The sequence below is a fragment of the Sceloporus occidentalis genome, unplaced genomic scaffold (genome assembly GCF_023333645.1).
Source record: "Sceloporus occidentalis isolate IW3139 unplaced genomic scaffold, rSceOcc1.0.p SCAF_309, whole genome shotgun sequence".
NCBI classification, from domain to species: domain Eukaryota; kingdom Metazoa; phylum Chordata; class Lepidosauria; order Squamata; family Phrynosomatidae; genus Sceloporus; species Sceloporus occidentalis.
Window position 1 is genome coordinate 135,062 of NW_028317289.1, and position 24,182 is coordinate 159,243.

At 47.1% G+C, this 24,182-nt stretch overlaps 1 protein-coding gene across 1 annotated transcript in view; it reads right to left on the reverse strand.

Moving 5' to 3' along the window:
- Positions 1-3,230: 3,230 nt before the first annotated feature.
- LOC149274932 (mitochondrial peptide methionine sulfoxide reductase-like) overlaps positions 3,231-24,182 on the reverse strand; it is a 42,333-nt gene continuing 21,381 nt past the window's right edge. Inside the window, exon 5 of the mRNA XM_089505091.1 lies at positions 3,231-3,392. Coding sequence (XP_089361217.1) covers positions 3,231-3,392 — 162 coding nt within the window. The remainder of the gene's footprint in view (positions 3,393-24,182) is intronic.

Here is a 24,182-nt window from a genome sequence, read left to right on the forward strand (position 1 = left end):
TACAGTGCTGGGGGTTATATTACTGTATACAGCGCTGGGGGGTTATATTACAGTATACAGCGCTGGGGGGTTATATTACTGTATACAGTGCTGGGGGTTATATTACTGTATACAGCGCTGGGGGTTATATTACTGTATACAGCGCTGGGGGTTTATATTACTGTATACAGCGCTGGGGGGTTATATTACTGTATACAGCGCTGGGGGGGTATATTACTGTATACAGTGCTGGGGGGTTATATTACTGTATACAGCGCTGGGGGTTATATTACTGTATACAGTGCTGGGGGTTATATTACTGTATACAGCGCTGGGGGGTTATATTACAGTATACAGCGCTGGGGGGTTATTACTGTATACAGCGCTGGGGGGTTATATTACTGTATACAGTGCTGGGGTTATATTACTGTATACAGCGCTGGGGGTTATATTACTGTATACAGTGCTGGGGTTATATTACTGTATACAGCGCTGGGGGTTATATTACTGTATACAGCGTTGCGGGTTATATTACTGTATACAGCGTTGGGGGTTATATTACTGTATACAGCTTTGGGGGTTATATTACTGTATACAGCGCTGGGGGGTTATATGACTGTATACAGCGCTGGGGGTTATATTAGGGCTGAAACAATGAATCGATAAAATCGATAATAATCGATAACGGAAATCGTTGTCGACGATTTCCGTTATCGATTAATCGAGTGATCGATTCGTTGTTGGAGCACTCGGCTCCTTTTACTTACCTCCGCGAGCGTTCCCCGCTTCCGCTACACGCTCTGCACTCTCCGCCTTCTTTTAGTTACGTGACGCGTTCCGGAGGTAAGTATTCTTCATGTCTGTGCGAATCGCTCTGTGTGAGTGGCTCCGTTCGCACAGAGCGATTCGCGGGGGTGGGGGTGGGGTTTCAGGGGATGCAGGGCAGAGTGGGGGTGGGGGGGCAGGCCAGGGTAGGAGACTGAGTGCAGGGCAGAGTGGGAGACTGGGTGCAGGGCAGTGGGGGTGTGGATGCAGGGCAGGGTGTGAGTGTGGGTGCAGGGCAGAGTGGGTGCAGGGTGTGAGTGTGGGGGCAGGGTGTGAGTGTGGGGGCAGGGCTGGGTGCAGGGCAGAGTTGGAGACTGGGTGCAGGGGCACAGTGCTGGGTGCAAAGTGCCAGGGCTGGGTGCAAAGTGCTGGGTGCAAAGTGCCAGGGCTGGGGCAAAGTGCTGGGTGCAAAGTGCCAGGGCTGGGTGCAAAGTGCCGGGTGCAAAGTGCTGGGTGCAAAGTGCCGGGTGCAAAGTGCTGGGTGCAAAGTGCCAGGGCTGGGGCAAAGTTTCTTGAACAGTAATTGTCCACCTCTTTTCAGAATGTTTGGGGTTATTTTGTTTCATAAATATTGTGTTTGGGTTTTTGTACTTTGAAAATATTGTTTTTTATTACATCATAACAAAATAGGAATGTTAATGTAAATTTTAAGTTGTTTTTTAACATCCAGTTCATTAAATTATTTTAAATAAACTAAAAATTTGCATATTGTTTTTTTTATCCGATTAATCGATTAATCGAAAAAATAATCGGCCAACTAATCGATTATTAAAATAATCGTTAGTTGCAGCCCTAGGTTATATTACTGTATACAGCGCTGGGGGTTATATTACTGTATACAGCGCTGGGGGGTTATATTATTGTATACAGCGCTGGGGGTTATATTACTGTATACAGGGCTGGGGGTTATATTACTGTATACAGCGCTGGGGGTATATTACTGTATACAGCGCTGGGGGTTATATTACTGTATACAGCGCTGGGGGTTATATTACTGTATACAGCGCTGGGGGGTTATATTACTGTATACAGCGCTGGGGGGTTATATTACTGTATACAGCGCTGGGGGGTTATATTACTGTATACAGCGCTGGGGGGTTATATTACTGTATACAGCGCTGGGGGGTTATATTATTGTATACAGCGCTGGGGGTTATATTACTGTATACAGGGCTGGGGGTTATATTACTGTATACAGCGCTGGGGGTTATATTACTGTATACAGCGTTGGGGGGGATATATTACTGAACACAGCGCTGGGGGCTATTACTGAACGCAGTGGGGAAGATAACTTTTCGAACATAATCGCAGAAATTAGTAGTTTACTAATAAAGTAAAACATGATGTATATACTGTATGTATAAAATGGATTTAATAAATATTCTGCGTTAGAAGAAATCATTTCGTATCTAGTGGCGACGTTTATTGTGTCCCAACCGTGCAACCTGTATAACAAGAACACCATCTTTTTAAGCCCAATTTTGAATCAAAAACCGTATTTTTGCATATTTTTCAAACATTTTATTATTTTATATATATTTTTTTCATATTATTACTATTATTTCAGTAAAAAGAAAAATAACGGGATCAGACATTTTGCTCTCGTATTCCTGTAATATTTTATTAATGGTTCCCAAGCTGTAATTATAATATATATATTGTAGGGGACAGCTCACGCATGGGGCGGCAATGACAGTTTCACACAGGTTTCCAACGTAAAAGCGTGTTTATTTAGATGTTGTAGTCACAGAGCACCTTGTAAACAAAACAAACTATAAGCCTGTCCGGCTCTAACTAAACAGCAGGATACCTCTCTAGCAGCCTAAGGTCTGACGCAAAGTAACCAGTTTTGTATGGGGTAAAGCTTCATACCTGGTGGGCTGCAGCGCTGGCTGTAGCTGCTCCTTCATTCAGTGTCTCCCTCCCTCTGCAAACCTAACAGCCCTCTCTTTTAAGGCTTCCTCCCCAGTAACGAGCTTAGGAAGCCTCACCTGAGAGCACCTGGGTTTGCTACCAGGCCTGGCTGAGGTAACCAGGTGAGACATATATCCCATCAACCACTCTCCCATACACTTTACCACAATATTTATATTTGCAATCTATCGCAGGGATAAAATAATCATTCTGCAAGCATTATGTTTACTTATATTTAAAAGAAATAAGCTATCGAGGTATTTAGTAGAGAAGCCCCGTTCTAGAATGGCGCACTGTGGGTTCTGTCGTACACAGGAGGGCCCTATTCACTAAGTGGCTATCGATACATAAGTACGGTATCTAAAAGCCTAAGCACAGCTTTCCAGGGCATATCTTTGGTATTTAAAGACTGAGAGTGTTCCTCCTAAGGCGAGTCGATTAAAATGTCTAAAAGGTTAGGGTTATGACAAAAGATTCTATGAGGGACGGTTGGCGCCTGACGCATTCCGCAGCTATTTAATGCCAATCGGGCAGGAGACCCCGGTGCCGCCCAGCCCACAGTAACCGTTGGGCTTCTTGCTGAGATATTGCTGGTGGTAATCTTCTGCGTAGTAAAAGTTGGTCTCGGCGCGGATCTCGGTGGTGATCTCCCCGTGGCCGTTCTGCGTCAGCTCCTGCAAAGCAAACAACAAAATGCGTATTCATTAAAAAACAACAAAAAAACCCAACATTTTCTCTGGGTGAAACAGGATCGAGGATATCCCTGCTTAAACACAGGTGAGGCTCTACAAACGGCTGAGCTATGCAGGAATATCCGCACATTATGACCTTCTTGAAGCCTGCGATTGCCCAGGCTTAAAACATTAACCCTTTACTAGCTCATTGCGTAATGACTCCCCAAATGGCTGTAATTCCGGTCCCCATGGAAACCATGAATTGTCTTTAGTTAAAGATGCACTAATTTGACGTGTAATGTAATAATGCTACTGCAAATACACCTAGGAGCTTACAATCTAATTTGCATTGGAGGGGGAGGTAACTCCATTGGAGTGGAGCATTGAGAGTACAGAAGATGAGTGAGTGGATGGGCTTTAAATTAAAATGGTTAGACATTAATTAACTCCAAATGATCTGCGAACGCTGGCGGCAGGGGATGGAGACGCGTCGGATCCGGCTGCGGGCCGAGTGCCAGCACAGAGCGCGCCGCTAAAGCAGGCACACATGTATGTGAGACGTGATACACGGTAATAGAACGCCATCCACACGCATGGCAAAGAATTATAAAGCTGCTCGGCACATCTCAACCCCCCCCCCCCCCCAGCTGGCGACAGAAGAGGACAGGAGGGCGTCTCTCCCGCATAACTTAGTATATCTATATACATAGAGATAATGGCCTGGCCACCTCTGCCTATCCGCCCTGCTCTGTGTTTCACACTCCTTTTAGTTATATTCCTGTAGAATGATTTAATACGCCAGGGAAGGCAGATCGGGGTACCAGGAGCTTGGAACTCTCTTCCCCCATCCGTGTTAGGGAGTGCGGCGAGAGAGGGGCGTGGTATGGCCCAAAATGGGCGGGCTTGGAGGGGTGGCCACCCACCATACCCGAAAAAGCCCTCTCCTGGCCCTCAGTCGTCACAATGTGGCCCTGTGGGTGTGTGACAGGGCCAGGCTAGCTGGCTCATATGTCATATGAAGTTTAGCCGGGTCACGGAGCACTTTTGTGTCCGGTTCTGTATACCGTGACCCGGTAATATATTATATTGTGTTTATTGTGTAACCGGCCCAGAGACTGATGTGGATTCAGCCCCAGCCTTCAAAGAGACGATCCTATAATCTGGCTGGGGCTCTTAATCAGCCAGCACAGCCCTGTCTGCCCAGACGGCACCCGCACTACAGGGGGGATAACACAGGTGGGGGAACCCATTGTATTCTGTAATCCCCTCACCTGATACATCCCCTGTATACTGATGGGATTTGTGATGGGATGGGAGTGATGGGATTGGGGGTTGGGTTCGGTGCACATTGCATTGAGATGGTATATAAGTTCTGTGTGTTTGTAATAAAGAGAGTTCTTGGTTTGCTACGAATGGTGGTCTGGATGATCCGTGGATAGCTGAGTGCGATCCGTATGAGGGACTGACTGGTGATTCCTCAGCCCTCAAACAGGGGGACCCAGCCTTGGGTACGGTGACCCTGTAACAGGGTGGTTTTTTTTTTAGTGATTATCTCGATCACAGATGGCTCTGCGCGTATTTCTACCACGCTCGCCATCTCCACGAAACCCCCGCACTAACCGCGGCCTCAGTTGACCCATTCTGCACACAAAGTCCCGATAATACACAGACAGTTGGGTTTTATGGCAACAGGGGCTTTTTATCTGCGATTCGGCAGCTTTTGCTGCCGATACTTTGTATCGAGGACGGGAGATCTGTGCATCTCGTCTCGGGGCTTCCTTTGACGCTCGAGAGCGGTAATTACATCCCGACGGTAATGAATTCTCACACAGCTGCTTCATAACAGCTTCTTCTAATTATTTCATAAAGGAAGGAAATGTACGGAAGGCCGGGAGCCCCGACAGCATAAAATCAGAGAGCGGACGCAAAAAAGACCCCCCCCTACACTCTCATACCTGCCAACAGCCCCGGCATGAAAATACTGCCTATGCACAATGTGTTACACTGTGCGCTGGCAGCATTGCATTAAGCTGTGATGACGGAAAGGGGGTGTAGGTGGAGTCAAACACTGCATAACTCCGCCTACTTCAGACCCCACCTCTTTATGTCCTGGGACCCCTGCGGCAAATGTTGGTAAGTATTAGACTTGGGCACCAGGGGGCTCTTCATGTTCGTCTTCGTGTTCGTCTTTGGGGGGGGGGTTCCTGTCTTCTCTTCGGGCGAATATTCGCGGACATTCTTCGTGTTCGGGTTTTCTTCGTTTTTCCTGGTTAAGGGGTTAATACGGGGTTAAAGCCGCTCTGGCGCTGTTACAGGGTCACCGTACCCAAGGCTGGGTACCCCCTGTTTGAGGGCTGAGGAATCACCAGTCAGTCCCTCATATGGATAGCACTCAGCTATCCACGGATCATCCAGACCACCATTCGTAGTAAACCAAGAAGAACTTTTTTATTTACAAACACACAGAATTTATATACAATCTCAATGCAATGAGTACCGAACCCAACCCCCAATCCCATCAGCCACATCCCATCACAAATCCCATCAGTATACAGGGGATGTATCAGGTGAGGGGATTACAGAATACAATGAGTTCCCCCACCTGTGTTATCCCCCCTGTAGTGCGGGTGCCGTCTGGGCAGACAGGGCTGTGCTGGCTGATTAAGAGCCCCAGCCAGATTATAGGATCGTCTCTTTGAAGGCTGGGGCTGAATCCACATCAGTCTCTGGGCCGGTTACACAATAAACACAATATAATATATTACCGGGTCACGGTATACGGAACCGGACACAAAAGTGCTCCGTGACCCGGCTAAACTTCATATGACACATGAGCCAGCTAGCCTGGCCCTGTCACAGATCTCCCCCTTGACCAACGGTCCGGCAGACCAGGCAGATCCACACGGGTCTGCTGCAGGCTGTCCGAGTGGACAAAGTTCAAAGGTGCAGGCCTTAGTTCATGGCCCCCTTTGTCAGAATCATCCATTGAAGGTGGGCCAGGGCCCTGGTTGCCCAAAAAGATAGTCAGTAGTCCTCTGTGAATTGGAGGGCGGACCCAGCTCAGCCGGGGGCACATGGCTATCCCCCTCACCGGGGTAACAGGGGCACGTGGGGACTCTTGCTCCCTAGTCTTGGGAACTGAGTCTGGGGCAGCTGCCAGGCCAGGGTGGTTGCATGGAAGGAAAACCCTGCTGATCGGGCCGGGGGCACTCGGGGAACCAGGGAAACACGTAGAGGTAGTAAGCGAGGCCTCTACCGGGACACTGGAGTGACCTAGGGGACACTCTGGGACAGGAACAGGTGCCCTTACAGGGTTATTGGGTGAGCTAAGCAGCTCTGCGGGGTACTCAGGGGACCCAGGGGAATACTCCGGGGCAGGGACAGGTGCCAATACTGGACCACCGGGAGGGTTAAGCAGACCCTCGATCTTCCTCTCTGGGACAGGTGCCTCTGCCTGGGCACGGGGAGAGTCAGAGGAACACTCTGGGACAGTGACCTGGGCTTCTACCAGGACACTTGGGGAATCAGGGATCACTTCGGAAAACACAGGGATAGGAACCAGGGCCTGCGCCAGGCTACTGAGAGGACCCAGGGAACTCGGCAGCCCCTCTGGCGTCCTCGCTAGGTCGGGGAACGGTGCCTCTACCGGGTCACCGGGGACTTCATAGGGAACCTCTGGGGCAGTGACCCGGACTTCTCCCAGGACACTCGGGAAATCAGGGGGACAGTCTGGGGCACTGACTTCTACGGGAATAGCTAGGGGTTTGGTGAGGGGGATTGTGCCACTTACTCGGGCGGTGGGGACAGTCATCTCTTCTGCCGGGGTAGAGCAGCCAGGGTTGTTGGTGGGGACTTGGGTCGGAGCTTTTGGCTTCCTCCTCCGCTTCTTCTTGCTGGCGAGGAACTCGGTTCTTCTCGCCAGGACAGGGGCAATGGAGTAGGTGAAGAGGACCTCGGTCCCACTCCCGCAAGTTGTAGTACCATGCTCCCAGTCTCCTTGTAACTCCTGGAGCTCCACTCTCCGCAGCAATTCTTTATAGTCCCTCTCGAGCTGCCATTCCTCTTGGACCAGGCAATCCATAACAGCCTCCAGCTCGGGGGAATAGCATAAACCAGGACTTCTGCACGGTTGTCCCAGATTGTATCCCTGCGGTACTGGCAGGGGCTTCCGAAGGACGAGTCAAATTGGAAGGCATCATATATCAGTCCTGGGTCGACGGGGCTATACAGCATCAGAGGGTCGCTGTGGTCTTCACCTGCTAACTGCTGGGAGAATCCCTGGTAGCGGCTCTGGAGGTCGAGCTCTGCATATATGAGACCCCTCAATTCGTCTTCCCACTCCGGCAACGGGTTCTCCCCCAGGAGTGGAACTCGTATATCCCTCATTGTCCAGTACTGTGCCCAGTACGTTTCAAAGTGGGGATGGGAGAAATCATCCCTCCAGTCTGCAGGCGCAGACTCTAACTGCCATTGCTGGTGTTCCAGCTCACACACCTCGGCTGTAACCCGGTCTCTTTCATCCTCTGGTTCTCGGAATAATTGGATATCCTGGTGCAATATTTTGGTGTTCTGTTCCCCTAGTCTGGGAGATACAGACCCACTCTGGCTCAGTTCCTGGTGACACATTTTAATCACCGCCGTCACTTGCTCCGATGTAGCCCCTCCTGGGTACAGGGATAGGTGCCATAGAATGTTCTTTTGTAGAGCACTCAGTCCGAGGCTCTCCTCTGGGGCATCCTGGTGCCGGTCCATCTCTCTGCAGTCCGCAATCAGAGTAGCCTTTTCTTTGCTACAAACCTCCAGGAGCTCTCTCGGTGTCTCTCGTCTGCAGTCCCAGTTGGTGGTTTGGATTTCACCCAAGTCGTGGGATTCTTCCCACCGCTGCCAACCAATGTTACAGGGTCACCGTACCCAAGGCTGGGTACCCCCTGTTTGAGGGCTGAGGAATCACCAGTCAGTCCCTCATATGGATAGCACTCAGCTATCCACGGATCATCCAGACCACCATTCGTAGTAAACAAAGAAGAACTTTTTTATTTACAAACACACAGAATTTATATACAATCTCAATGCAATGAGTACTGAACCCAACCCCCAATCCCATCAGCCACATCCCATCACAAATCCCATCAGTATACAGGGGATGTATCAGGTGAGGGGATTACAGAATACAATGGGTTCCCCCACCTGTGTTATCCCCCCTGTAGTGCGGGTGCCGTCTGGGCAGACAGGGCTGTGCTGGCTGATTAAGAGCCCCAGCCAGATTATAGGATCGTCTCTTTGAAGGCTGGGGCTGAATCCACATCAGTCTCTGGGCCGGTTACACAATAAACACAATATAATATATTACCGGGTCACGGTATACGGAACCGGACACAAAAGTGCTCCGTGACCCGGCTAAACTTCATATGACATAAGAGCCAGCTAGCCTGGCCCTGTCACAGGCGCCAGGAGTTTAAATGTCCGTATGAGCAACTCTATTTGTCTTCAGCAGGGGCAGACCAATAGGGTCGCTCGTACAGACTGTTAAACTCCTGGTGCCGTAACTAACCCTGCAGATCCCACTGGCCTCCCTGTTCTATCAGTTAAATGTCTGTACGAGTGACCAATAAAGTCGTTCATACGGACATTTAACTGATAGAACAGGGAGACCAGTTGGATCTGCCGGGTAAGTTGCAGCATTGGGGTTACATTTTTAACTTTTTTTTTTTAAAGGGTTAAGGGGCCGTGCGAGTGAGCCTATTGGTCGCTTGCACGGCCCTTTAACCTACGGATTTCAGCTCCCGTTATCTAACGCAGCATCGAAGGGGTTAACGGGAGCGGAAACCCATAGGTTTGCTGTCAGGGGTTACAACTTACAAAGGCCGTGCGAGTGAGCCTATTGGTCACCTGCAGGGTCTTCCTCTGGCATCAACCAATTGGTTGATGCCAGAGGAGGTCCCTGTAGGCGACCAATAAGCTCATTCGCACTGCCCTGTAACCCGTGACGGCGAACCTGCGGATTTCCACTTCCGGGAACTGCCGCGAAGACAAGGTAAGTTAGAAGGGGGGGGGAGGAATGGTAGACGAAGACGATCACGAAGCTCTTCGCGGTGTGTGTCTTCGTCTTCGCCTACGTTTTACCGCCGCCGTCTTCTCTTCTTCGTGTTCGTTTTCATGTTTGCCCGAAGACGAATGCACAAGTCTAGTAAGTATGCCACAACGGGACCACAACAATTAATTGCCCCGGGTGGCCAGGGCAATGCATGCCATGCTTTGTTATTCTTTTATAATAATTTATAGTGGGGGTGCATGACTGTAGCTCTCAGGGGGCCGCAAACGGGCCAGGAATTCCTGCCTGAAAACAGGTGGTTTACTGATATGTAAGTTGAGATTCCTCAAAGTGGGATATCTAAAAATGTTCTGCACCCCGATCCAGAGGGTTTATTGATTTACTTGATACCGTTCCTTTTAAGCTCCCAAAACTACGGGGAAACTGTACTCTATTGTAAGCGCCAACTGTCCCTGTCAATCAAGACTGACTCCAGTTTGTCTCCAAATCCCCATACTCCGGAAAAATACGCTTGCTTAAAACATACATTTTCCCGGACCCCATCTGATGCATCCCGCCGACAGATTGGGAACAGCGGTAACTTGGCTTCGTTTTCGGAAGCCAGATGTCCTACTTATTGGACTGTGTGAGCCGGGTAACGTCTTAAAACGAACAGCAAAATGATGAATTAAAAAGTAAAAAGGGATGAGAATAATGTTAACTTCATCAATATATTAAATTTATACATGTTTTGCATTCAAAGTAAGAAAAAAAAATCCAAATTATTAATTAGGACGCGATCAGCCACAACATTATATATATATATTATATATATATATATATATATATATATATATATATATATATACACACACACACCTATCAGCCACACCATTATATACCGTATTGGCTCGGATATAGGCCGCACCCTAAAAGTTTGGTGCTTTTTTTAAAGAAAGTTTTTTTTAATAGACATGCTGCCACTCTGCCCCCCCCCCCCCCGAGATATGCTGCCACTGTCCTTCCCCCCCCCCCCGAGATATGCTGCCACTCAAACCCCCCCCCAGACTTACCAGAGCAAACTCCCGGGTGTCCGGGGGGGGACATCTACGCAATACGCGTATACAACTTCCGGCGTATTTCCCGGCAAGGGAGATTGTTAAAGACCACCGAGCAGACGTGCCGGCAGCGGAGGTTGTTTATGTTTGCATCGCCGCTGCCGGTGAACGTCTGCACGATGCGCTTAGACAACATCCCGTGCCGGCACCCCCCCCCGTGGGAAGTGCTGGCAGGGGAGGCTGTCTGAGCGTATCGGGGAGTAGGATGCGGGTCCCCTGCACCGCTGCGGGGGATCTGTATCCTAACCCTGCTGCCTGCCCGGCACCCAGAACTGCATGCCCCGGGCGTCAGACCCCGAATATAGGCTGCACCCCCACTTTAAAGACTTAAAGTGGGGGGGGGGAAGTGTGGCCTATATTCGAGCCAATACGGTATATACCGATCAGCCACATTATATATATATATATATATATATATATATATATATACACACACTGATCATACACACCATTAGATATATAGTTATATATATATATATATATATATATTATATATATACCGAAGAGCATAACAATTATACAGTGAAGTCATCGTCACGTTCAAGAAACCAGTTTGAGATGATGTGAGTTTTGTGACGCGGTGCATTATCCTGCTGGAAGTAGCCATCAGAAGATGGGGACACTGTGATCATAAAGGGATGGACATGGTCAGCAACAATACTCGGGTAGGCTGTCGCGTTTAAACGATGCTCAATTGGTACTAAGGGGCCCAAAGTGTGCCAAGAAAATGTCCCCCCCCCACACCATTACACCCCCACCAGCAGCCTGAACCACTGATACAAGGCAGGACGGATGCCCGTTCTTCAATGACCTCTGACACCAACAAGGCATTTCCGTCACACAGCCGCCGCTCCCTGGATATTTTCTCTTTTTCGGACCGTTCTCTGTAAACCCTAGAGATGGTTTGGGTGAAAATCCCAGCAGATCAGCAGTTTCTGAAATACTCAGACCAGCCCGACCGGCACCAACAGCCACCGCGCCGCGTTCAGAGTCACTGAAATCCCCATTCTGATGCTCAGTTGTCTTGACCGCGTCTACATCCATAAATGCATTGAGTTGCTGCCGTGTGATTGGCTGATTGGCTGTGTACCTAATAAAATGGCCGGTGAATGTATATATAATGTATTTAAAATCTTTAGAAGTTTATTTTTATATAAATTGGGAATGGTTTTATCACCATAGCAGCCAACAAAATGGTCTAATCTCCAGGAATATATGGTGGTTGCTATAGTGATAAAACCACTTTTCATGTCATGGATAAGATGATTACTTTAACCTGCGACAGAACTGCCCCAGCTTTTAGCGTCATTGTGTTCACGCAGACATCGCGGGGGCAAATTTACTGGAAATGGAAGCAATTGTGGGGCAATTAATATAAAGGGGCGGTCACCATCAATTAATAATTAACTTTTTCTTTGCCAATCTGTTCAGGAGGTATGAACCGCAAGATGCATTCTTAACATACCCGAGCTGGAAGAAGAGACTTCTGTGTCGTCGTCATCCCCGGCCACCTCTACTGAGAGCAGGATGCTGACTTTGGTATCTCTCGCTCATGCTGTTACTTGACTCCATGTTTTTATAAACACAGTGTGAACGCAAAGTGATGGCGGCTCTGCCAAATAACCTAATTTTGCCGCCATCTGCCATCAAGGGAGAGAGCGGCTGCCAGGAAGCGGCTGCCAGACGCGGAGACTCTAGAGTTGGCCGGGATCAGGTAACACATGGACCCAGGTCCCCCAAACAACAAATCTCCCACCGCAGCATCTTTCCGAGTTAATATCTTCTATCCCATAGTCTAAAACTAGAGGGTCAGAAGCTTGGATGGAATGTAAGAAAGCTTTTACTTTCATGAGAGGGTGGAACAGCCTTCCAGCAGAAGTGGTAGAGTTATGGAATTTAAACATGCATGGGATAGACATACAGCTCCTGCAGGCCCGTACTGGCCATCGGGCACACCGGGCATTTTCCCGGTGGGCCGGGCCGCGGCAGGGCCGGATTGACTTAGGGGCTGATGGAGCTGCAGCTCCAGGCCCCTACCTTAAAATAGGCCCAGTCAGGACCGGACTGACTGGGCCTATGCGACCTCTACGGCCGCATTAACGCAGGGCCCCTTAAGCCCGCCGCAACTGCGACCGGGTCTGCCACTCTAAGGAGCCGGGAAGCCCCCACCAGGGCCGGCCTTAGGGGTCTGCGGCCGCACAGGGCTTAAATTAAAACATCGGTTTTTTGTTGTATTTTTTTTTTTACTTTATTTAACATCCTTCATGTTAAATAAATGTTTTGTTAACTTTATTTAACATGGAGGATGTTAAATAAAGTTTAAAAAAAAAGCCCCAATGTTTTAATTTAAGCCCTGTGCGGGCGCAGACCCTTAAGGCCAGCCCTGGTGGGGGCTTCCCGGCCCCTTAGAGTGGCGGACCCGGTCGCAGTTGCGGCGGGCTTAAGGGGCCCTGTGTTAATGCGGCCGTAGAGGCCGCATAGGCCCAGTCCTGACTGGGCCTGTTTTAAGGTAGGGGCCTGGAGCTGCAGCTCCATCAGCCCCTAAGTCAATCCGGCCCTGCCGCGGGCCCGGTCGCTTGCTCCGGCAACAAGGTAAGTAGGGTGAGGGAGGGGGGTGCAGTGAGAAGGGGCAGAGGGGGGTTAGATAGTCAGAAATGGGGAGAGGGGATAGATAGTGAGAGGGGGGTACATAGTGAAAAGGAGGAACATAGTGAGAAGGGGCAGATAAGATGGGGAGAGGGGGGTAGTGTGAATGCGTATGAGAATGAATTAATAAATGTGTGGATGAATTGTGTGAATGCGTATGACAATTAATGAATTCAGGTGTGGATGAATTGCTTGAATGATTTGTGAGACTGCATTAATGAATGTGTTAATGATTTGTGTGAATGAGTAAATGCAAAGATGGTACATGAAGGGTGGGCTTTAACAATAAATAAATAAAAAATGGGCTGCTCAGGCTTAAATGCCCGGGCCTATTTTTTGTCCCAGTCCGGGCCTGGGCTCCTGAATCTAAGACGAGGCCAACGACTGATTAAGGTTTGAGTCTTTACAGCAGGAGAAACGGGCGACTAGACGGGGCCAATTTTTTGTTTTAATTTTGTGCTCTTTTCCATGTTTGGCCCTGAAATCTGTAGTTTTTGGCACGGAATTCATGACCCCCCCCGCGTTATAAATGTCATGGAAATACTTTTAAACCCTAAAATTGTTTAAAAGGTGTCTCCCCCCCCCATCTCACCTCCGACATTTAAGGCAGAATTCCCAAACACATTTAAAGGGGACAGTTTAATGACGCTGAGAACCCCCGGGGGAGCTGACGGGAAGCAAGAATATGACATGCGGGAAGATACGTTCAGCTGTAACATCTCCTGCCAGGAAGGTAACTGGGGGGGGGGGGCAGTAAATGGGGCTACTACATGTGGGGGGGGGGATTCTGCCTGTGGAAGAGGACACCATGGAAATTTGGAGGGACCTCTTCACTATCACATACATACACATACAAGTGCCTTCCACGGCTAGAACAAAATATTTAAATAAAATAATAAAAAATGAAATACAATACCGGTAAATCAAATTGTAAATAACAGAAAATAAAATGTAAATACTGAATAATTAGATTAATTTTTGGGGGCTACAAAATGAGACTATATATAAGACTGCTGCACGTTTTCTTTATTCTTTATTGTTATTTTTACCATTTCATGGCATTTATTTAGAGGGGGGGGAGCATGGGTCCCTTGGTTAAATCATTGTAACTGGCTGAGGCTTCTGGGAGTTGTGGTTGGACAGCGGCAGAAGAGCCTTAGCCTCGCTCCCCATCTCTATAGGCGACCAGCGTATTTGCTCATTGAGGGCTGGCAAACATTTGTAGAATTTAGGAGCCGATTTAAAAAAATAGCGAGTCAAATGAAGCTTTTACATAAAAAATGTAGGGTCCCAAAAGTAACTTTTTTAAACTTTTGCCATCTCCGAGACGTCTCGGTGCTGAAACACTATCCAGGGCGACGTCTTTCCTCGGCGCGATATAATCCGGTACGGATGTGTTATTTTTCTGGCATGCGGGGACGCCGCCGTCGGCTCACAGATGGCTGTACAGATGTAGGGGGGGGTACCGGGGACATGCGGCTGTCACGCCGTGACACATGGGGGCCACCAATATGCCCGATGCGTCTGTACGGGTTTTTTTTTTGTGGGAAGTATATCAAGAAGCACCGAGCGGACGGAGGCAGCGGGTCTCGAAGCTGCTTAATGCCGCTTTCTGTTGATGAACTTATAATAAGCTTTAAAGAGATCGCTAGCGTGAATGATCCGATGATATTCCTTTATCATACAAGAATAACGCCCCCCTATACGGAGAATATTACATAACCACCTAACTCGCAATACTTCAAATGGCTAAAGAGGGGTGTTTTTTTTAAATAGTGGGTGTGGTCGGGGCAGGGCCTTACCAGGACTTTTCATGTAACTTTCGGAAATTTCATGCTGTTTCTATAGACGAACACGAAAAATGTACAAGAATATTCACCCAAACCGAACACAGGAACGGCCGAATATTCGTGGAATACAAAGATGTTTTTCCCCACGAAGAGTTGGCCGGCGCTCAAGTCTAGTAATAACCCCCCCAGCGCTGTACACAGTAATATAACCTCCCCCAGCGCTGTACACAGTAATATAACCTCCCCCAGCGCTGTATACAGTAATATAACCTCCCCCAGCACTGTATACAGTAATATAACCCCCCAGCGCTGTATACAGTAATATAATCCCCCAGCGCTGTATACAGTAATATAACCCCCAGTGCTGTATACAGTAATATAACCTCCCCCAGCGCTGTATACAGTAATATAACCCCCCAGCGCTGTATACAGTAATATAACCCCCCAGCGCTGTATCCAGTAATATAACCCCCCAGCGCTGTATCCAGTAATATAACCTCCCCCAGCGCTGTATACTGTAATCTACCCCCCCCCAGCGCTGTATACAGTAATATAATCCCCCAGCGCTGTATACAGTAATAACCCCCCAGCGCTGTATACAGTAATATAACCTCCCCCAGCGCTGTATACAGTAATATAACCCCCCAGCGCTGTATACAGTAATATAACCCCCCAGCGCTGTATCCAGTAATATAACCCCCCAGCGCTGTATCCAGTAATATAACCTCCCCCAGCGCTGTATACTGTAATCTACCCCCCAGCGCTGTATACAGTAATATAACCCCCCAGCGCTGTATACAGTAATATAACCCCCAGTGCTGTATACAGTAATATAACCCCCCAGCGCTGTATACAGTAATATAACCTCCCCCAGCGCTGTATACAGTAATATAACCCCCCCAGCGCTGTATACAGTAATATAACCCCCCCCGCGCTGTATACAGTAATATAACCTCCCCCAGCGCTGTATACAGTAATATGACCTCCCAGCGCTGTATACAGTAATATAACCCCCCCCGTGCTGTATACAGTAATATAACCCCCAGCGCTGTATACAGTAATATAACCCCCCAGCGCTGTATACAGTAATATAACCCCCTCCCCGCGCTGTATACAGTAATATAACCTCCCCCAGCGCTGTATACAGTAATATAACCCCCAGTGCTGTATACAGTAATATAACCCCCCAGCGCTGTATACAGTAATATAACCCCCCAGCGCTGTATACAGTAATATAACCCCCCAGCGCTGTATACAGTAATATAACCCCCCAGCGCTGTATACAGTAATATAACCCCAGCGCTGTATACAGTAATATAACCCCCCAGCGCTGTATACTGTAATGTAGGTCGAAATCAACAAAAAAATTGTTTTATTTAATTTTGCTCTAGTAGATCGGGGATCAGATAACAGAGCGAGAATCATACAAACGGCTGATATGCAGCTGCCTGAAAACTTTATATTATGGGGCAAAAACTACAACTAGTTTATAAAAGAAAAACATCAAATATGCCTGAAAACATACTTTTACTCTGATAGCAGAAATAAAAAGGGCAGCTTCTCACTGAATTGCCAACTAAGCTTCCGTTTTGGGCAAAAAGTGATCATTTCTGAAATTCCAATTATAAATCTCTATTGTTACTATATACTCTATACTATATAATATATTTATAGCATTGGTCTATAGTCGGCGTAGCGCGGACTCGTTTAGTTTGAAGCTCCTACAGATCTGATAGATAATGTAATGGACATCATTAATGAATTAAGCGCGTAGCCTGACATTCAGTCAGTGGTGTTGCTCTCGAGTGGCAGAAGCGCTCCAGATTGTGCTATCCGTCCCCAGGGTTATCTCCCGCTACGGGAGCGTAATATACAGTAAAACCGCCTCCAGGACCCCGCCGACCCCATTCCGCATTCAACGCGAGAAGCTCAGCAGATGACTCCTTCGGAAGCCAAACGGTGCGGCTCGTTTGGAACATTTCGCAATCTGTACAGCTTGTAACAAGGTTTTCTGCAAGTACAGCCAACAAAAGCGGAGGACACGCCGGAAAAGCACTAAAAAAAAAAAAACACACAAAAAATAATATTAAGGGCACCGGTTACGCGCTATTCCCAACCCCCGCTCGTAAAGTCCATACGGACCATTACTGGGGCGCTGGAATACATCCCGGTATGAGGACACGGAAGTCATCAGATGCTGCGGAACGAAACCATTCTAGAACCATCTTTAAAAAATATTCCTTGAGTATTCTCATTATGTCAGCTATGAAAGGCAACGAGACACCGTATCCTAAACACCCTGCCGGCTCCGGAAGAACAGGATGTCCAACAATTTGAACAGTCCTGGAAAAAAACATTCAATTATCTGTAATAAAAACAAAAATAGCTGGTTTAGAAAGGCGGCCATTTTGAAATGAAGTGCGACGTTAATAAAAAAAAAATAATCAGGTTCTAGATCTGAGGTCTTCATTCTTATTAACCCGTAAACTGGCTTATGATCGTGTGTGTAAAAACACTTAAAACAAAAGAAAAAACCCCAAAAGCTAACAAAATCTGTTCAGGTACATAAAACAGAAAATCTGATTTGCATTTGGCAGAAATCTTGTTAAATATCCCTAAATATATATGTAAAGTGCGAGGTTCCTGTAGAAACCTGGAATTCGGAAGCGCGGGAAGCAATTCCAACAGAAACATCGGCGGAAAAACCATGAGTATTTTTTTTTACAGGTTTACAGATAATGGAAAATCCGACAACGAAACGCGGAGAGCGAAAGCTTTTCTCTCTCATACTCTATTCACAAGTTCATGAAAGCGCGGGGGGTCCTCGCCGCTCCAGCCGCTAGGGATCGCCGGCAGGTACCCCAGTGGGGTTCACTGGTGGCAAATTGATCACCACAGAGTGGGAACAGCGGCAGACCCTAGGTTTTTTTGGGGACCTTAAGCAAAATAACACAAGTAATAAAAAAAATAATTAAGCGTAAGCTAAGGAGTCCGATATTTATGATCACATAATCATTTTAAAGCTAAACAGCAGCCATTGAAACACAGAACCTGCCGGCAGGTCGGCCCCATTCGGCCCCCCGTCTAGTCTCCCCGTTTCTCCTGCTGTAAAGACTCAAACCTTAATCAGTCGTTGGTCTCGTCTTAGATTCAGGAGCCGTATGCCTGTCCCATGCATGTTTAATACCCTCACTGTATTACCCTCTACCACCTCTGCTGGCAGGTAGCTCCACTTATCCACCACTCGCTTCAGACTTTGTGAGAAAGGACTCCTGGTCCCATGTTACCATATGGTAAAAGTAATGAATACGTTACTTCTGCATGTAGAAGCTTTGTGAATGTATAGAAGTGGCGCGTAGCGCTGGAGGGGACCGCGTTTGCTGAGAAGCTCGGTTTGAGCCGTCTCAGCGACCCACTGCTTGGATTAATGGTAAAAGTCTTTAGTGTTTCCCTCGGCTCATGATAAGTTAATGGGACTCCGGTGGTCCGACAGCGGAAAAACATTTTGTTCAATGAGCCACAGAATATTAGAATATTTTTCGTTTAGATCGGGGTGGGGGGGGGGGTTCTGGGCGGGGAGCATAATTCTGAAAAATATTGTGTTTTAATGGAAATAATTTTTTATTTTAAGACAGAATAGATTCATCTGCAAAGTGTTGGAGAAAGGGGCAAATGCATATATGGGGGTTCGGAGGAATCTCCCCCATGCCACACAGCGAGCGTATGCATTAAGATGCAGAATGCAAATTAGATGAAAAGTGGTAAAATTTGTGCAATCACCATAGCAACCCACGGCATGTTAAAATCCTAGAATTCCATACTCAAACATTAAAATGTAGGTTAAAAAGAAAGAAAAAAAAAAGACAAATAATCTTAAAACAAATTCTTAATCCTTTAAATATTGAGCTTATATTATTAATTATATTAAACATTATTATTAAATTATTAAACATTAATACCATATTATTTATTTTATATAGCAGGGGTTCTCCAGTATAATATTCTAATTCTATCATTAAAGCCTGGAACGCGGGCGCTGGGGAATGTTATGATTCCGATGACCTCATAACTTTGAAAAAACACTTATTTTGCTTTTGATTTCGCCAATTTTGTGTCGTTTGTACCATCTGCACCGTCGCATTATTCAACGTAACTCTGCGTCTGCCGCTTAGGCACATTTGGCTTATTTGTTTTATTTTGGCTCAAAAAGAATAATAATAAAGTAGATGCCTATAGATAACGATATTCCAAAGGCGCCGTCTTAAGACGAAACAATGTAAATTGCGATACGGACGGCAGATGGCTGGCAGTTTCCGCTCTCTGGCAGCCGACCGGTACGGCGCGTTACAAAGCGGGGGCAGCAGGTATTACAACTCAACGCGAAGCGGTCGCAGATGCTCGGAGCGGAGCGGGGGAAGGGCGCAAGCTGGCCAGGAAACAAAGAACAGCAGTCAGAACTCCGACGGCACAAAATACGATGTTTAATAGACGTTTCCTTCGTGTTTTTTGTGAACGATGGACGAGGTTCCGTAGAACGAGATTTAAGATATTTTTTCTGGTTTACTTTAGAAAAATAGGTTTTAAGGATTTTTTTTTGCCCCCCACCTTTTTTTTTTCCCTTTTCAGTTCAAGGAAAACATAATTTAAAAAAAAAAGGGTGCAGACTACCGTGTGGCCCTCAGGAGCCGACTCCCAAGCAGGGTGCAGAAAAAGGGTTCATCGGGTGCAAGCGCCGAAGCCGAGGAACAATTGGAAGAGAGATTGTTTGTGGCCCCGGCTCCGACCTGCGCACAGGTGAATCGGTTCTATGGCCCCGGTGACTGGCTCAAACATTGATATAACAAAATAAAATGAAATAAAAACCTAAAAAAAAAAAAATATATATCTCCACCTATCGACAGCCCTTCCCACCACAAGCTTGTAATTGCCCCGAGCCTACAGTCTGTTCTGTATTGTTGCGTTCTAACTCCAGGCCTTTCCAGGGGAAATGGCATGGAACGATCCAGGGTGGTCTTCTATGACCCTTAGACCCCCAGAAATATGGCCAAGAAGCGGCATAAATAAAGTTTTTTTTCTACAGCTCTGGAGCTGCAGCTTCTACCTAAGGTGAGTGATTCTTCGCACTTGGGCATTAAACTGACCCTTGAAATGACCCGTCCGCGGTGTTCTTCACCCCCCCCCCCTCCGGATGTGAAAGTACCCACCGAGTCCATTTAAGAATAAAATGAGATAAAAAGAGAGTTTTGTGTCTTTATTACATCCCATAGGACAGGGTTTTGTGCGGCGCCTCTTGGGTCGTGTACCTGATGTGTATGTGCGTGCATCAAGATCGTCCGCACAGAGCGGAACAACGTTACCACGGAAACGGGGCTGAAACCAGAATACCTGAAAGCCGTCTCAGATCAGACAGAGCCGGCGCGTTATCCTCCGTTGCGTTACATCACGCTATTAAATAAAATACATGTTTCCTTGAAACAATGTCGCGGTTCTGATAAAGTTACATCGCTCATCTTATCTCGCGACTCGTGTTTCTTGTTTTGGTTTTTTTGCTTTGAGGTTTTTCTTTTAAAAAAAACCAAAAACAATTTTCCCCATTATTATGCCAGACCACGCGGAAACTGCTTATGGACATCGCGTGGCAAACCTTTATTTTTTCCCCAAAACTGTATGCAATAAATCATGCTCTAATATATGGTAAATTATGCAGATTATTATTTATTGTTTTATATAGCACCATCATATTCCACAGCGCTGTACAACGGGATCGGCCCCATCCGGCCCCCGCCTAGTCGCCCTTTTCTCCTGCTGTAAAGACTCAAACCTTAATCAGTCGTTTGTCTCGTCTTAGATTCAGGAGCCGTATCTCTATCCCATGCATGTTTAATACCCTCACTGTATTACCCTCTACCACTTCTGCTGGGAAGCTGTTCCACTTATCTACCACTCTCTCAGTAAAGTAAAACGTCTATTAAATCTAAAAGCAGGATAACATTCATGTGCTTTCCACAAAAACAGCTCACTCTGTTAATATGGAGAGGAAAAATAAATGACCATTAGGTTCTTTCCAAGGTAAAATCTATATCTGTGATGTAACACCCGCCCCCCCACTCCATCACTGTCCCTTTCAGATTGTATTTATGTGAGAGACACTGCAGAATGCCTAAGCCCTTTCAGCTTAGATGGCCCATAAGCGCGCTTAGCAGGGTGCCCTACTGGTGCCGGCGGGGGGTGGGGGGGCAATCCGAATCCTGCTGCTAGGGCAGAACACAGCGAGATTTACCAAATCCTGAAAAACCTGAGCATTAATGCCCCTTCCTATCTCTAATCGCCCCACTAAAGAATAATGCAAATAAAAAGCACCGTGCACCAGGATGGAGTTAACGATCTGCTTTAAAGTGACGACTATCAGGAACATTATATATATATATAAAAAAATATATAAAAATATATATTGTGGCAGGACGTCCCAAAAAACTCCCAATCCAAACGTCAGAATAAAAGTATAACGTGTTTTATTGAATTCACCTGAAGGGACTGACTTCCATCTATTAATCCTTTCACGCTGGGAATAGAGAGTGCTCCAACCTGCCACTCACATAGAAAGCCTCTCTAACGTTGCCACTATGTATATGTATATATATATATATATATATATATATATATATATATATATAAATATATAAGGTGTTTGTCAGCCTCTTACATCCATAAAAAAATGCCCCCGCGGGACAACACAGCCACTCTGAGCCCGCCCCCGAGCCTGAGGTCCCTCCCACGGAGTGATCCTGTAGGCTGAAACCGCGATTGCAGGAAAACCAGCAATAGCGTTTTCAGCTGCCACAGGCAGCTTCAGGAAAGGGGGTTCAGTGTTGATTGGGTCCCCACGCAAGTGTGGGGACCTGACCCAACACCCCCCAGCTGCCTGATCGCTCCATGAGAGCGACAGGGCAGCGTTAACCCCTTCAATGCCGCGGCATTTTAGGGGTTAATTCCCGTTTTGTAAGGGGCTCTGCTGCTGGTGGTCTGCCTGGAAGCAGGCAGGCCAGCAACAGGAAAAAAGAGCCCCCCCACAAGCCCTTTGACTCCTGTAGGCATGGAAGCCTACAGCAGTCATCAGACTCCCCCCTGCAATGGCTGCTCTATAGACCAGTAATTGCGCTCCAGCTGCCAGAGGCAGCTTCAGGGACAGGGGAGAGGGTTCTTCGGTCTCCACATGAGTGTGGAGAGCAGCCCCAACACCCCCCTGCTGCCTGATGGCTCCCTGAGAGCGACAGTGCAGCGTTAACCCCTTCAATGCCACAATTGTGTATAACACATTCGTGGCATTGCAGGGGTTAACATTTAAACATTATAAAAAAATAATAAAATAAAAAAAACCAGCACTGACCTGAAAGTCCAGGGTGCTTCCAGGTCAAACGCTGTGAGTTTAGTAAGTGGGCTGATGATGATCCGATCCCTCCTGACCAACTGTTAGTTTAAAAAAAAATCCTGGCTCCTAACTTTTTTAGCTGGCGCCGAGATTCACAGCAAATTTGTCAAGCCCTGATATATATATATATATATATATATAGCTGTGTTTCCCGGGGGCATTATAGTCTCGTACAACGTGTTATGTAGTAACCTGTTACACGTTACATCACATATACATCAGTCCTGATTTTGCTAACGAACGGTCATGATTATACGAACTACGACGATTATACGAGCAGCCAGGCTGCCGATTACCCGCGTCGGTCAGAAATAGTTAATGAAAGAAGGTGAACTCATTCGTTGCATGCCGTTTATCAGCTTGCGGGAGCGTAATTGGGTCGATTCAATTTAGATACCGGGTACAACTATACAATGTGGGTGATGCGGGACATCGGGGGGGGGGGCGCAGCGCAGGAACCAACGAGCGAGATGTCAGAGGTCGGCGGCAATTTACTCAGATAAATGGTCCAACAGGACAGGCCGCTCTTATCTCCTGTATACATAGTGAAGCAATTACACGGAAAAGCCAACAAGCTGTGATGTTACTTGGTAATCGGGGACGGAGTCAATCAAAATGTAATTTCAGTTAGCGGCTGCCAAAAATGTCAGGGGTGCTGAAAAAATGGACAAGGGGTAAGTTTCTTATAAATCCTCTCAGATAATATTCACCGTTTCATGTTATTTAGTTCTATGTCTGGGAGGATTTTTAAAGGAAGTTTGGAGGGAGATTTCATTTCATTCACATATAAAGTAGATTAAGTCATCATTCTCAGTGACGGTATGAGAATTGGTACGATAGAATACTGAACTCATTTGGAGAGGTAAACCAGTTTCCCTGACTTTTCACAAATTCTCCGTCTGGAACTTGAAAAAGTTTGCGGTGCGCATGAGCGTGGCAACGTGCGGGAGAATCTGGGCAGTCAGCGGAACGGGCAGACGGGGTGGACCGAGCCCTTCTTATCCGCCGCTGTAATCCACGTTTCTAACATACGATGATATTAATTAGTAATAGGATGGAGGGGGGATGCTGCAGAACACAAGTACAGTTTAGCATCTCTTACACGCCGGGCATGATGGTTATTTTGATCCCTGGAGTTTGATGCGCGCTGGAATGGCAGACTGCGCGATCTCGGCACCAGATGGTCTCAAGTTAATGAACACAAACTCATCACTTTTACTCACCAGGGAAATGTGAGCCTCAATCCGATTTGTACTCTAAGCCTAAAAATATTTAACTTTTTTTCTATGCTGTGTTCATGCCTCAACATTTCAAAATGTGAAAGAGGGACACTGCCATTACACACACCTGCCCATAAACACACATATGCACATACACTGCCTTTACACACACCTGCCCATAAACACACACATACTGCCTTTACACACACATATACACATACACTGCCCTCACACACACATGCATGTACACTGCCCTTACACACACATATATACACATACACTGCCTAACAAATACCTATACTGCTCTTACACACACCGGCCCATACACACACACAAGCATACACACACATACACTGCCCCTACACCCCATCTGCCCATCTCTTACCTCTTCCGCCATCCTTCTGCCTCCATCCTGTATCCTGCCGAGCGCAGGGATATGATGTCATCCCTGCGCCGGCTATTGCTGCCGAGCGCAGGGATGACATCATATCCTCCCGCTCGGCATTTTTTGCCGGCGAGTAGTGATTAGGGAGCAGTAAAGCAAGGTCTGAAGTGA